This window comes from Rhinolophus sinicus, chromosome 3 (genome assembly GCF_057876585.1).
Source record: "Rhinolophus sinicus isolate RSI-liver-muscle chromosome 3, RSI-T2T, whole genome shotgun sequence".
NCBI classification, from domain to species: domain Eukaryota; kingdom Metazoa; phylum Chordata; class Mammalia; order Chiroptera; family Rhinolophidae; genus Rhinolophus; species Rhinolophus sinicus.
The window spans coordinates 88,164,166-88,177,961 of record NC_142503.1 but is presented as its reverse complement, the minus strand read 5'-3'; the positions used below and the strand labels follow the sequence as shown (position 1 = coordinate 88,177,961).

The following is a 13,796-nucleotide window of genomic DNA, read 5'->3' as shown; positions in this document are numbered from 1 at the left end:
GAGGTGATGGGAGCAGACCAATTCTGGTTAGAAACAGAAGGAAAAGAATGTATTAATTAAAACTTGACTCTGAGGAACAAGGCTTTTTGTTTTTTGTTCTTAGATGAGACAGGTAAGAGAGAATATGGTACATTCAAAAAATTGAAAGTCGTGTCATTGTGATATGTAGGGAGTGGTGTAGGATGAAACAAGTAGAGGGTCAGACCACAGATGATTATAAGATCTGTTCAGGAATACAGATTTTACCCTGACAGTAAAAGGGAGGATGATTTAGGATTTCAGCTAAGGAGACATAGGAGGTATGTGTTGTAGAATCTTCACTCTGGCTGCAGTGTTGAGGAGCCATTAAACAAAGACCATGTGAAAGTAAAGTCAGGAGAGGCTTTTGCAGTTGGTGGTTTGGACAAGAGCAATGATGGTGAGCAAAGAGAGAAGATGGATTCAAGAACTATTTGGGAGGCATCAGCATTCACAGTACTTAACGACTGATTGGATGTGAGGCAAGGTAGAGGAAAGAATCCAAAGCAGCACAAATTTCTGTTAAGAGCCACAGGGTGGCTAGTGGCACCTGTCCTTGGCCTAGGGGATGTGGGAGAAGGAACAGACCTGGGGCAGGAGGCTAATGTACAGGCAGAACTTGAGTTGACTGAGAAGCTTCTTGAAGTCATTCAGTAAGCAGCTGGATATTCGGGCTGGGGTCAGGAAGAAGCTCAGACTCATGAGGAAGACTTGGTTCTTCTCAGCAGATTGGGAGCCCCAAACGCAGATCACCAAAGGAGAACATCTAAAAAGAGCAGACAAGGGGCTACGATCCCACAAAAGAACTTTCATCATTTACAAAATAGGGATACAATTTCCCAGGGCCTTCGGGAGAAATACATAAGCTAACATACACAGGGTTACCTACCAGAACGCCTAGCTCACAGTACAGGCTCAATAAATATTTATTGAATGAATAAATGAGTACTCAAACAAATGCCTATACCTAATTTTGTAATTTCCTTGTAGAGATTTAAAGGAAGTGAAAAGTTAGTTTGCCATCTCTGAGAAAATCTTACGCAGAAAATGCAGGTTAGGCCTATAGTAAAAGACACCCGTTCTTATCAGTAGAGTCATGACTCATAAGGGACAAGGCCTTTTGCTTTTCCTTAGACAAGAAAGTCACATTTATTAGCACCCGGTCAGCTATTTAAAACTGACCTCTGTTTGATCTTGACATTTACAAGCAAAAGGAAGTCTTTAGTTATGTAACAGGCCAGCAGTCCATGCATCCCCCTGTACCAACAATAACAACAGAAGCCCATTTGTCAGCGTGCCTGACTCTATTCAAAACAACACATCTCTTCACCAGCTTGTGTTTTTTCCCTTATATTCTCTGAGGCTCCCAATTGATGCCGAACAATCCAGTAAGGGGGTGAAGATTGACATCTGCTCAGATAGGAGGAGGATGTGTGTGTGTGTGTGTGTGTGTGTGTGTGTGTGTGTGTGTGTGTTAAAAGGTTACTTTTCTGCTGTAAAATCAACTAGAACTAAATTGTTTAACAAAATTCCCAATAACTAGATTTCATGGGGACAAGGAAACCCATTCCAGGTCAAACAAACTGCTTGTGATTTTATGACCTTAAAGTAGACTTCCAAATAGATTAGAAAACAAAAACTCATTCACAAAAACTCATGATTTCAGATTGGCATATCAAGCATAATTTCTGAGCATTTGCAGGAATGAATACTCCTACCAAGGGCACATTGCTTATTTCAAATAAACTTGACATCAAAGGATCCACTATGCAATGCTGCATTTCAACAATGAAAAAGAACCAGAACATTTCTCGGGGTGGGGGAGGGTGCGATCTCAAATCAAATGCATCAAATCACTTCTAGCCACTCATTCACATATTTAGAAATCTAAAACTTGTCTGGAGCTCTCTATTCTTTCTATTCCTAAACTTCAATAAAATATAGATTGAACACCAAGAGGCAAATAATGGGAGTTCATTTTAGAGCCTCAGGTATAAAACAATGACTAATATTTTGTTATTAGAGCCAAACATACTAGTCTTCTGTCTGTGTTTGTTTGCTTACTATACTAAGTGTTAAAGGTAAAAGATCAGTTAGAAGAGTCATTCGATCCCCAGCTGCTACGTAAGTAAGACAGGTTCGCCGTGGACCTCACACTAAGAACACGTGGTAGTAAGGACCCAGAAGACTAAATGTAAGTTCCAGCTCAAAAATTTACCTCGGGTTTCTAACCAGCAGCTCCTGCTGAAAGTCGCACAGTTATAGAGCAGTGGGGTAGACCTGAGAGTCTGTGGAGTTATGCATCGATAAATAATGGATTTTTAATGAGGATGTTCCATGGGGGAAAGAATTGTCTCTTCAGCAAATGGTGCTTGGAAAACTGGATGGTCACATGCAAAAGAACATTCAACTTGGCAGGATCAGTCACTGTGGGCAACAGTGTGGTCAAGAGGTTGAATGATCAAGGCAGAGACTGCAATTTACCAACTCGATACCCATTTTCTCTTCTGAGTGAAAGAATCCCCATCCTCTTGGGGTGGCAATGTGCCCAGCTACATGCCCATGTTTTTTAGTCCCCATCAAATAGGAGTGGTCAGGGATATATAAGATTTTGTTAAGGGAGATTTTAAGAAAAGCCCTTAAAAGGGGCTGCTCAGCTGGCAGTTTTCCATCCCAGTTTTGCACTTGCCTTTTCCTTCTTCCTGCTGCCTGATGTGTGACTAGCATGGTTGCAACTGCAGGCGTGTCTTGGATCTTGAACATGGAAGCCATGTTTGTGAATGCATGAAGAGACAAAGCCCGCACATCTGAGGATTGTGGGGCTACCATGCCCGTGCTGGGCCCCTGTGTTCAGTCTTCCTTTATATGAGAGAAAAATAATCATCTACTCATTTAGGCTATTCTTATTTGGGTTGTTAGTTTTATGTACCCAAAACTAATCCTGATTCAATCAGTTCCTGTGTAGCTGGGGGCACAGGGAAAGGATGTGGAGGACCCTCGGCTTGTAAGCTTGGGTCAGGGCTGTAGCTAACTTCCACTTAGAGTGGGAACTTGTTGAAAATGCCAGTTCTTGACCCCCAGCCCAGATCTCCTGAATCAGAAACTCTGGGAGCAAGGCCCAGTCTCACAAGTCCTCCAGGTTCCAGTTTGGGAACCCAGGTAAGTACTTCCTGTTCAGTACTGCTTGAGCAGGAAACTTCTTCCAAATGGCTTTGGCCTGTGACCACATGTTCTTAAGAGCAGGGTCTTTAAATTTTAAAACTAGTTAGCTTCTAACATCAGCTGTACCATGTATTAACTGTATGACCTTGGGCAAATGACTTAATATGTTTGAGTCTCATTTTCCTCTTGGGGGTTATAGTAATAGTGTGGATGAAATGAAATATCTGTAAATCTAAGCATAGTACGTGGATAACTGTAGGTGCGGAATAAGTGTTAGCTCCTCCACTCACTGTCTACCATTTATAATGCATTGCAGGTGTCTGGTACCAGGTATGCATTCCTGTAGGATCTGAGCTTGTACACTCCCTCACTGCACCCTCCTTTTATGCTTTGTCTCCATTATCGCTTCTGTTACTCTTTAAGATCAAAGAGAACCTTAGGCAGAGAGATCCCAGGGTGGGGGGAAGGAAAGAAAAAAGAATCTTCTTTGAATGTAACATAACTGGTCAAGTTCCCTACAGAGTGAGGATACAGGAAGGCCCTGTGACTAGTTTTATTTTGGGCCTTCAGAAATGTCTCTCTCATCAGATAAGTGAAAAATGATACGTAACCGGCATATGAGCTATTACTAAGAAATAAGAAAAAGGCTCACATGTGTTTTTGTCCAAGAATTGGGAAATAAAACTACCATGGTCTTCTCCACTGAAACTTCTTTGTATTGTGAGTATCACCAATAAATCTCTTTTCATGGAAACAAAAGGGGCAAAATTCTTTTTACACTCCCAAAGGCCAAAGGAGCCCCTTGCTATGTGTTGTCTATGTCTCCTTCCTACCTGGGAAAAACAATGGCTAGAAAATAAAGGTCAATTTCCCCACCGAGCTTCTCACCTTCTAGCTTTTGCATCAAAGCATGACATCTTTCCTAGCTAGTGTTTATGGCATACTTAATATGTAACTAGTCTTTTGTTGGGCATGGCATCTGGGAAATGCCTGAAGTTAATTGTGACTACATAGTTGTTAGTGGATTCACTTCCTTGGTAAGGGGATGATCACACATTCCCCCCACTTCCCAGTTCCCCCAGAACTGTCCATTTAACTCCCAGTTTGGGAAAAATCAGAGAATGGCAGAAGTAGAAGACCCAAGAGGTGATGTAGAAAGAAAGAACAACATTAAAGTACTAAAGTCCCTTTACCAAGTGAAGAGGTAGGAAAGAGTACAAAGAAACCTGGGTGGTGAAAAAGCTGATCTGGTACAAGGAAACTGGGGTGTGGAGGGGGGTTTTCCTGGTTGAAAGACTGTAAAATTTTGAGTGCTGGAAAAGAATTGCTGTGTTACGTTTGAGTGCCTTTCAAACACTTTGAGAGACACCTGTAAAAAAAAGAAACTTCTCTCTCTCACACACACACACACACACGACACTGAGAATCAGTTCTGTTGTGATCACTAGCAGGAGTGGAGATAAATTAACATTTATTGACAGCCCAGTAAAGAGCCAGATACACTTATTTAATCCTCAAGACAGCCCTAGGAAACCAGTATGTTTACCCTCTTCTAGATAAAACAGCTGGGACTCAGAGAAACTAATTGAATTGCCCAAGGTCATAAAGCTGGTGGAGCAGGAACAAAGCCTGAGCTATCCTGGGTCTGCTGCTGGGAGCTGGGGACCAGGAGCTGCTGATGAATGGGAGACACTGGGCCAAGGGTTTTTGCCAGAGGAAGTGTCTCAGGAACTGGCCTGCAGTGTCCTCTGCACTGGGGTGTCTTTGGATCTGTACTCCATTGTGAAACTGTGGGTTTTCCTGACACTTTCTTAGCACAAAAGCTGTGGGATCTATTTGCTTGTGTATTGTTAAAAATGCAGCCCACCCAAGCCCCTTTCTTCGTCCCCCTGGTGTGTACTGGTAATAGAAGCCAGCACACGTGCAAAAACTGCTTTTATGAGTTTCTCCAGAAACCCTTTTACTCTTCTTTCCATCTCCTCCTTAACACTTTTCCTTCTTTTCTATTTCCCCTTCTAGTCCTTTATCTCCCACACAATTTTCAGGCATTTCCTCCCACTGCTCTGAAACTACAGAAAATATAATCAAGCATTTTCTTGAGCAAAACTTGGTAATTTTTTGAGTTATTTACCATTATAACCCAGGACAAGAGCTGGAGTCTTCTGATCCTTTTTCACTCTGGTAACTGAATTGCTGCAAGTTACTTCTTACATCTATGAACAGCCCAGATTATAAGTCTTAATTGCAAATTATCCTGATCTCATATTTCTTTTGTTTTGAAAATGGTGATATGACTGCAGAGAAATACAAGATATTGTTAGCTCAGGGAAGCCAGCGAGAATTCTGTTTACTGTGTGACCTCGCAGAGGAAGTTGGCACAATCTCCTTATTTCCTCACTATTTCTATGTTCCTTTTCTTTTCTTTTTCTTTTTCTTTTTTTTTTTTTTTTGTCCCATAGTGAACCAACAGAGCTGAAAAGAATCTTAGAAAGGTTTAAGTAAACTGAGGCCCAGGACCAGTGGATTCTTACTAAGTCCTATCCTAAGTCTCTATCCTTTCCATTCTGAGTTAATTCTATGCTTTTCTCTAAGAGGCAAAGCCAGGAGGTAAGGATTTGGCAAACAGTGAGATTTACCCTTTTCTCAACGCCAGAATCCCCTGGTAGACAATACTATAGTTTCCCACTCCTAAGTTCCATCACAAGTCTTTGTCCTTGCCATTTCCTTTGCTCTGCCCTCCCCACCAGCCCATCTGGCCAGCGCTTAGCCACAGGGCTGACTAAATGATTTGGATTACCAGTGACAGCCAGCTAGCATTCCCACCATCCTTGTGATAAATCCTAGATTCATGATATTTAAAAGAAGGTTCAAGATAGATACATGTATACAGGCAAAAATATTCCTTCACACACACACACACACACACACACACACACACACACACACACACTATTGTCTTGAATACTAAAGACAGTTTCTCTTTTTGCAACCTCTCAGTGGTATAGCCTGATAAGGAAGACAGTGGCACCCAGTGGACAAATGTTTGATTGTTTGAGACAGGTGTTCCATTCTGAAATATTCTCATATCCTAGCCTTAAGAAAGGCCAGTTGCTCCCCTTATCTTTCACTATCCACTGTCATCCCATTTTTAAAACCTCTACTGAATTTAAAATAGAGGGGAGTGGAATGTTCTTACAGTTTTTATCTTTAAGAATTAGACTAAAACACTGGAAACAGCAAAAATTTCAGGATTAAATCCTCTCAGAACAATGTCTATATTTGAGAAATGTGTTCCAACAGTAACAGTGGAGACAGCTAAATCTAATAAAATACTCAACTTAATTAAAATCGTAATATTGAAAATGCCTGTCACGTGTTTTTTGTGTGTGTTTTTTTAACACATCACACTCTCCTTTTCCTCAAACCACTGCCAATTTCCAATTAAATTCACTTAGTTATGTAAATCTGGCAACTCCAAAGACAATATTTAAGGAAAATAGCACACAAATCCTGCAACTTAATGCAATTGTTCAGTTTACCTGGGAGCCATGCAAATACCTAGTTTTACTCCCCAGCTCTTTCATTGATTCTTTCGGTTGTGAGCTACCTAGGTAGTGAAGCCACACTTATATATCTTTCTTCTCAAAACATCTTATTCATGGTAGGTACAAAATTGTTGAGTAAAATATCCAGCTTCTATCTCATATATTTAATCTGTTAAACACTGAATAAAAATGGATCTAATTATTTTATGTTACATAAAGGGATCATCGAATTAAGAATCTTAGCTGTTGGAAAAAAACATTTTATAAAGAACAAAAAGAATGAGTACTTTGATGGGTGAATTGACTATTACTGATTTAAATGAGAAATCATAAGATATTTAATTATAAAATAAACATAAATCTTAGTACAAACTAATACTAGTGGGGTGACTTCGTTTAGCCATTCAAAATTTCTTCCAGGTTTGGAGGTTCTGAAATTCTCGTTTTTTTTCTTCTTTGAAATGGTACCTCATGTTTATCACTGTATTTTTTATAATTCATAATTTTGCCACAGTTTGAGGCTTCTTTTTATTTGTTTTAGAGAAAACAAGCCAGGGTTATGGATGTGGCTGAGATGGAAACTTTCCCAAATGGCTCTGGGCCTATGGCAACACCTTTTCATCAAATAACGAAAGTCCCTCGTAACTCCTTGCATCAATCACACTTAGTCAGTAAACAAACACATCCCAAAGTAAGACATGTAATTTTTTTTTGTGAATTGAAAATTTATTTCTTTTTCTTATAACATAAGCACCCTTCCCCCCTAGTTTCTGCAAAAGTTCTTATAAAACTCTGGTGCAATCAAATTTTGCTGTACAGACATTTGCTATGAAAAAACTCTCTTACAATTGTTTTTTTAAAACTGTCTGACATATATTATCAAAATGTATTAATGCACGATAAATCAATAAACATTTAGAACATCACTTCAGGGTCTGTGCTATCCATTTTCCTCCACTAACTGTCACCAAGAGTGAACATTGGAGCTTTGCTGTCTGGGGCCTAACTCCCCTGCCCAGGAGGAAAGAACAAAACAGTAACAGTGGGATTTGCACTACACACTATGCTGTTGGCAAAGTGTAATCATACTGGGAAATGGTCCAGCCCTTGGGCTGAGCTTTACTGATACCCAAATTCAGTGTCTATGAAATCAGAGAGCTGACATGTAAGCAGATCACCTATAAAGTGGCCAGGCTGCCCAATACGGGCTGAGCTCCACTTAGAACCGGCTGTGCTTCTGTGAGGTTCAAAAAACCAAGAGGGAAACCAATATTTGGAAAACTTTCTTTTCTCAAATAATCTGAGAAAATTACTTCTGTGTGATTCCTATAGGTTTTATCTTACCTTTGGGTTTATCTGTTTATAATGCAAATATGACTCACTTATTCAGGAAAACCACTTGCTTGAAGATGGCTTACCTAACTCATGGGCTGTGGTGAGTAAAAATCAAAATGTGAATGTGAAAGGAGGTTTAAAGGCTGAAAAGGTCCATATAGATTAAAGTAATTATTGTTGTATCTAAATGAATGTAATGCTGTGTGTATGTGTGTGAATAATTGTAGAGGTTAAAACACATATTTACATTTATACTAGCTCTATTGAACAGAGGAATATATCTTTCCAGTACCAATGATAGGTATTACCTGCTCAGATAGGGCTTTAGCTTTTTCTTCCGCTTCCTTCAGGCAAATCTCCAAGGCCTCGAGATGTGCCAAAGTAAATGTCATCTGTCTAGGTTCCAGGGACTCTTTCTTTAAAATAATAATCAAGTATTACTTTTTTACATGGATAGTTTTCTGCGCACATCTCACAAACTTTATAGACTAAAGATAGGCTTAATAAACTCACAAGAATCATCTCTTTTTCTTCTTCAACACTGTAACAAAACAGTGAAATGTCACAAAAACAATAGTCTTATTTAAGATCTAGTGTCTAAAGGAAGGGTAAAAATGCATACTAAATTATGACAATAATAATTTTAAAAAGTTAGAGTAGATACAGAGGAAGCCACCTTGAGACTGATGAGGGGTGGGGGAACAGATGCAGAATGGCCTACTCCCACACTGGCATGTGACCATTAAAAATCAGGAGAGCTATCTCAGCTGTGGAGGCCCCCTCCAGAGGAGCAAGGGGTCCAAGTGCCACAACAGGCTCCCCAGCCCAGGGTTCCAGTACCAGGGAGAGACGTCCCCTGGTGAAACAAGGGTGGTTGCAGTCTTAGGCGCTCCTCTTAAAGGGCCCGTGCATGGACTTACTCACTGATGAACTCAGTCTGAGCTCCAATACTGGGGTAGCAGCTGGAAAGACAACAGGGACATATGGGTAGGAACTGAGTTGTCTGGCTGCAGGACAAGGGCTGGAGGGGCAGCTTTCTCCCAGATGGAGGAGCTGGCAGGAGCCATTGTTTCTTTGTTGAGCCCTCCCCATTCCTGGCACGCAGACATAGGCAGCCACCATATCTGAGTCTCCATCAACCTGGCTAACACCATTTGTTTGCCCCACCCTGGTGATTCCTTAAGACCCTCCCCTACCCAACTTTCAGGCACATCTATGTCTCTTCCAGTGCCTTTTCCATACAAACCACCTGTCTTGGTTCATGCTGAAGTCTCTCAAAGGTTCACAAAACCCAAACAAGCAGCATCAGGCTTTGGTGTGTGCCGTACCTCTGGCTGAACAGCCCTAAGTTCACCACTAGTGGCAGCTGGCCTTGGTTCATGGCTTGGCCTCTCGAGGCACCTCCAAGCCCAGTGCAGGTGGTGGCCATCTGTGGATTGCTTTGTGGCTCATGTCAGGTAGTCCTGGGCAGGACACAGGTTGCAGGCTGTGGCTGAAATTAGCCTGCATCAGGTCTTCTCTCAGGAGGCCCCAGGGCTGGCGCTGGCACACCAGTTGTCAGCTTTGGACCAAGCCAGAGCATCACTGAGCCACCTTCAAGGATGACACGCCCAAAAGGCACACCGAGAAGGCACCAGAGTCCTGCTAAAGAGAATCCTGCTCTGTAGGGTCAGTCCATGCACCACAGCTCCTCCACTGTAGAAACAGCTAGTCCTCACAATCAATCAATCTGAGAGTCAATCCTTCCTATTGATGTGCAAACAGCAACCAAGGCTCACCTACAACAGGAGGACACACATAACCCACACAAGGGACACACCTGGAGCACCCAGTTCTGGAGACCACGGAGACTGCATCACTGGGCCTCACAGGACACCTACTACATAAGACCACTCTACTGAGACTGGGAGACGTAGCAGCCCTACCTAATATGTAAAAACAAACACAGGAGGCAGCCAAAATGGAGAGACAAAGAAACATACCCAAAATAAAAAAAAAAAAAACAGAAGAAAGTTCCAGAAAAAGCACTAAACAAAATAGAGATAAGCAATCTACCAGATGCAGAGTTCCAAACACTGGTTATAAGAACGCTCAGTGATTTCAGGGAGAACTTCAGCAAAGAGATAGGAAGCGGAGAAAGAAAATATAAAGAACCAGTCAGGGATAAAGAATACAATAACTGAAATGAAGAATACATTAGAGGGAATCAACAGTAGATTAGATGAAACAGAGGATTGAATCAGTGATTTAGAAGATAGAGTAGCAGAAAACATCCAAGCAGAACAGCAAAAAGAAAAAGAAAATTTTTAAAAAGGAGGATAGTTTAAGAGGTCTTTGGGACAACATCAAGTGTACCAACATTCACATCATAGGGGTACCAGAAGGAGCAAAGAGAGAGCAAGTAATTGAAAACCTATTTGAAGAAATAATGATGGAAAAATTCCCTAACCTGGCAAAGGAAATGGATACTCCAACCCAGGAAGAGAAAAGAGTACCACACGAGATGAATCCAAAGAGACCCGCACCAAGACACATCATAATTAAAATGCCAAAGGTTAAAGACAAAGAAAGAGTCTTAAAAGCAGCAAGAGACAAACAGTTACCTACAAGGAAGCTCTCCTAAGACTGTCAGCTGATTTCTCAACAGACACTTTGCAGACCAGAAGGGATTGGCATGGAATATTCAAAGTGATGAAAAGCAAGGACCTACAACCAAGATTACTCTACCCAGCAAAGATATCATACAGAATCAAAGGACAGATAAAGAGCTTTCCAGACAAGAAAAAGCTAACAGAGTTCATCAACACCAAACTGAATTACAAGGAATCTTAGAGGGACTTCTTTAAGACAAAAAAAAGATAAAAAATATGGGTAATAAAATGGCAATAACTACATATCTATCAATAATTACTTTCGATGTAAATAGATTAAATGCTCCAATCAAAAAATAGGGTGGTTGAATGGATAAGAAAACAAGACCCTTACATATGCTGCCTACAAGAGACTCACTTCAGATCAAAAGACACACACAGAATAAAAGTAAAGGGACAGAAAAAGATATTTCATGAAAATGGAAACAACAACGACAAAAAACTGATGTAGCCATACTTATGTCAGACAAAATATAGCCTTTAAAACAAAGGCTATAAGAGATAAAGAAGGACCCACTTCTGGATGTTTATCCAAAGAAACCCAAAACACTACTTTGGGGAGGATGTGCTTCTATGTTCATTGCATCATTATTTACAATGGCCAAGATATGAACGCAGTATGTGTGTCCCTGAATGGATTAATGAATAAATATGAGGTGGTACATATGTTTAATGGAATATTACTCAGCCACAGAAAAGGAATTAAATCTTGCCATCTGCAACAACTTGGATGGACCTAGATGGTATTGTGCTGAATGTAGTAAGTCAGACAGAGAAAGACAAATGTCATATGATTGCACTTATAAGTGGAATCTAAAGAACAAAATAAACAAACAAAACTGAAACAAAGTCATAGGTACAGAGGACATTTTGATGGTTGCCAGATGGGAGGGGGTTTGGGGGGTGGGTGAATAAAGGGAAGGGATTAAGAAGTACAAATTTGTTGTTACAAAGTATTCATGGGAATGTAGGTTATAGCAAAGGAAATATAGTCAATAATATTGTAATAACTAAGTATAGTGTCAGATGGGTACTAGATTTATCGGGGTGATAGATGGGAAGGGGTTCAGGGGGCAGAGTGTAAAAAGGGAAGGGATTAAGAAGTACAAATTGGTAGTTATAAAATAGTCATAGGGATGTAAAGTAAAGCATAGGGAATATAATCAACGATATGCTAGTAACTATGTATAGTGCCAGATACTAGACTAGTCAGGAAGGTCATTTCTTAAGTTATATAAATGTCTAACCATTACGCTGTACACCTGAAATTAATATAAAATAATATTGAATGTCAACTGTAATTTAAAAACTTAAAAAGGGAGGAAAAAAGGTGAAGAAAAATAAGAGGTTCAAATTTCCAGATATAAAAAAAATAAGTCTTGGTGATGTAATGTATAGCATGGGGAATATAATCAATAATATTGTGACAGTATGGTACAGGGTCAGATGATTGCTGGACTTATCACAGTGATCTCTTCTTTAGGTATATAAATATGGAATAATTATGGTGTATCTCTGAATCTAATATAATATTGCATGTTAGCTATATTTTAATAAAAATCTTAAAAAAAAATTTTTTTAATAAAATAAAAATTTAAAAATGCAAAAGAGAAAAAAAAAGTTAGAATAAAGTTACCCACAATGGAATTTGGTGAATATGCAATTTTTATTCTTGCTACAAAGAAAACTTTTCTTTTAGAGGTTAAGACCAAAATTTCACTTCTAATAAGAGATGTCACCCTGAATGCCTACATTTTTAACATTCACCTATCTTGAGGAGCAGAGTCATCTGGACTCAGAGAAACTGTTTCCTCTGGTCAGCATTTATTTTTTATTTATTTATTTATTTATTATTTATTTATTTATTTATTTATTTATTTATTTAAAGGAGGGCACAGAATTCACAGTGGCCCATGAGGGGATCAAACCAGCAATCTTGGTGCTACCAGCACCACACTCCAACCAACTGAGCTAACTGGCCACCCCCAGATCAGCACCTTTTTATCACAAGTTCCATTGAAGCAAAAATCCCTCATGGTTTAGAATCATATCATCCTTCCCCAAACACGGCTAATATGACTCAGATCAGCAGATGCATAGACTTTGCCCCTCAAAATTGTTCAAAAGTTGCTCTTTCTCATCTACGTACAAACAGAAGAGTATGCAAAATTGGCCTGGAAATGTAAGTCACAGGCCCTACTGAGACTAGAGCGCTTCCTGACTACTCTTTGGCTATTGAAACAATTAATTAAAATTACACAGCAATATGAAAAGTTAAAAAGGAAAACCTGCTGCTTTGTTTTTTCCCTTTGGTTTAGGAGCCCACTGATTTTACACATGTGCGCATTTCCTGATGATACAATAGAGCCATCTGGTGGTAAATGGAACCAGCCATAAAAATAAAGCATTTGTTCAGTTCCTGTAATTGTTCATGCAGTACTCTGATCCTTAGGCCTCTGCCACAGGTCTCTGATATATTAGATGAAACTCCATGGGATGAGGGGTAAAGGAATGCTAGTATGACCCAAAAAGAGCCTGGCTCCTGGGTCACATACGGCTTCATAATCTCCACCAAAAGTTGGCTCTTTGAGGATGAACATCTTGGGCTGGAATAGTGATACTTGGGATGAACCAATGATCTTCACCATCCCATGATGATTCTAATAATTTCAAGAGTCAGTCAAAAAAAAAAAAAAATCTACAAAACATTAGCCTCAAAACACTTTTTGTGTGTGTGTATTTACACTTACAGATAATTCATGCTGCAAAACCTTTTATGCAGAAAGAGGAAATTGCTAAGATGCCATCCTGTTCCAAAAAGATTGGGAGTCCCTGATCTAGACTGTTGTTTCCAGGGAGAATCTTCTTGTCTAATGTTGGATCTCAAGAGGAAGTTTTTAAAATACTTGTGGGTAGACCAAGCAAGATTAGCTAATCTGGTTCTCTAAACATCCCAAATTCCCCCAGCCAAGGACAACCATTTCCAGTGAGACAAAAGCATTGTAAGTAAAGCCAAATGAAATAGGCTTGACTGAGGACTGTTATTAAGTAACCTAGGACTTTTTGTACACAGGTAGATTTAAGA

General features: G+C 39.9%; 1 protein-coding gene across 1 annotated transcript in view; it reads right to left on the bottom strand.

The window, feature by feature from the left end:
• Positions 1-13,359, bottom strand: part of CCDC192 (coiled-coil domain containing 192) — a 156,270-nt gene extending 142,911 nt beyond the window's left edge. Inside the window, exons 1-2 of the mRNA XM_088796920.1 lie at positions 13,267-13,359; positions 8,369-8,476 (exon numbers count right to left, since the gene is read on the bottom strand). Coding sequence (XP_088653046.1) covers positions 8,369-8,476; positions 13,267-13,359 — 201 coding nt within the window. The remainder of the gene's footprint in view (positions 1-8,368; positions 8,477-13,266) is intronic.
• Positions 13,360-13,796: the final 437 nt, after the last annotated feature.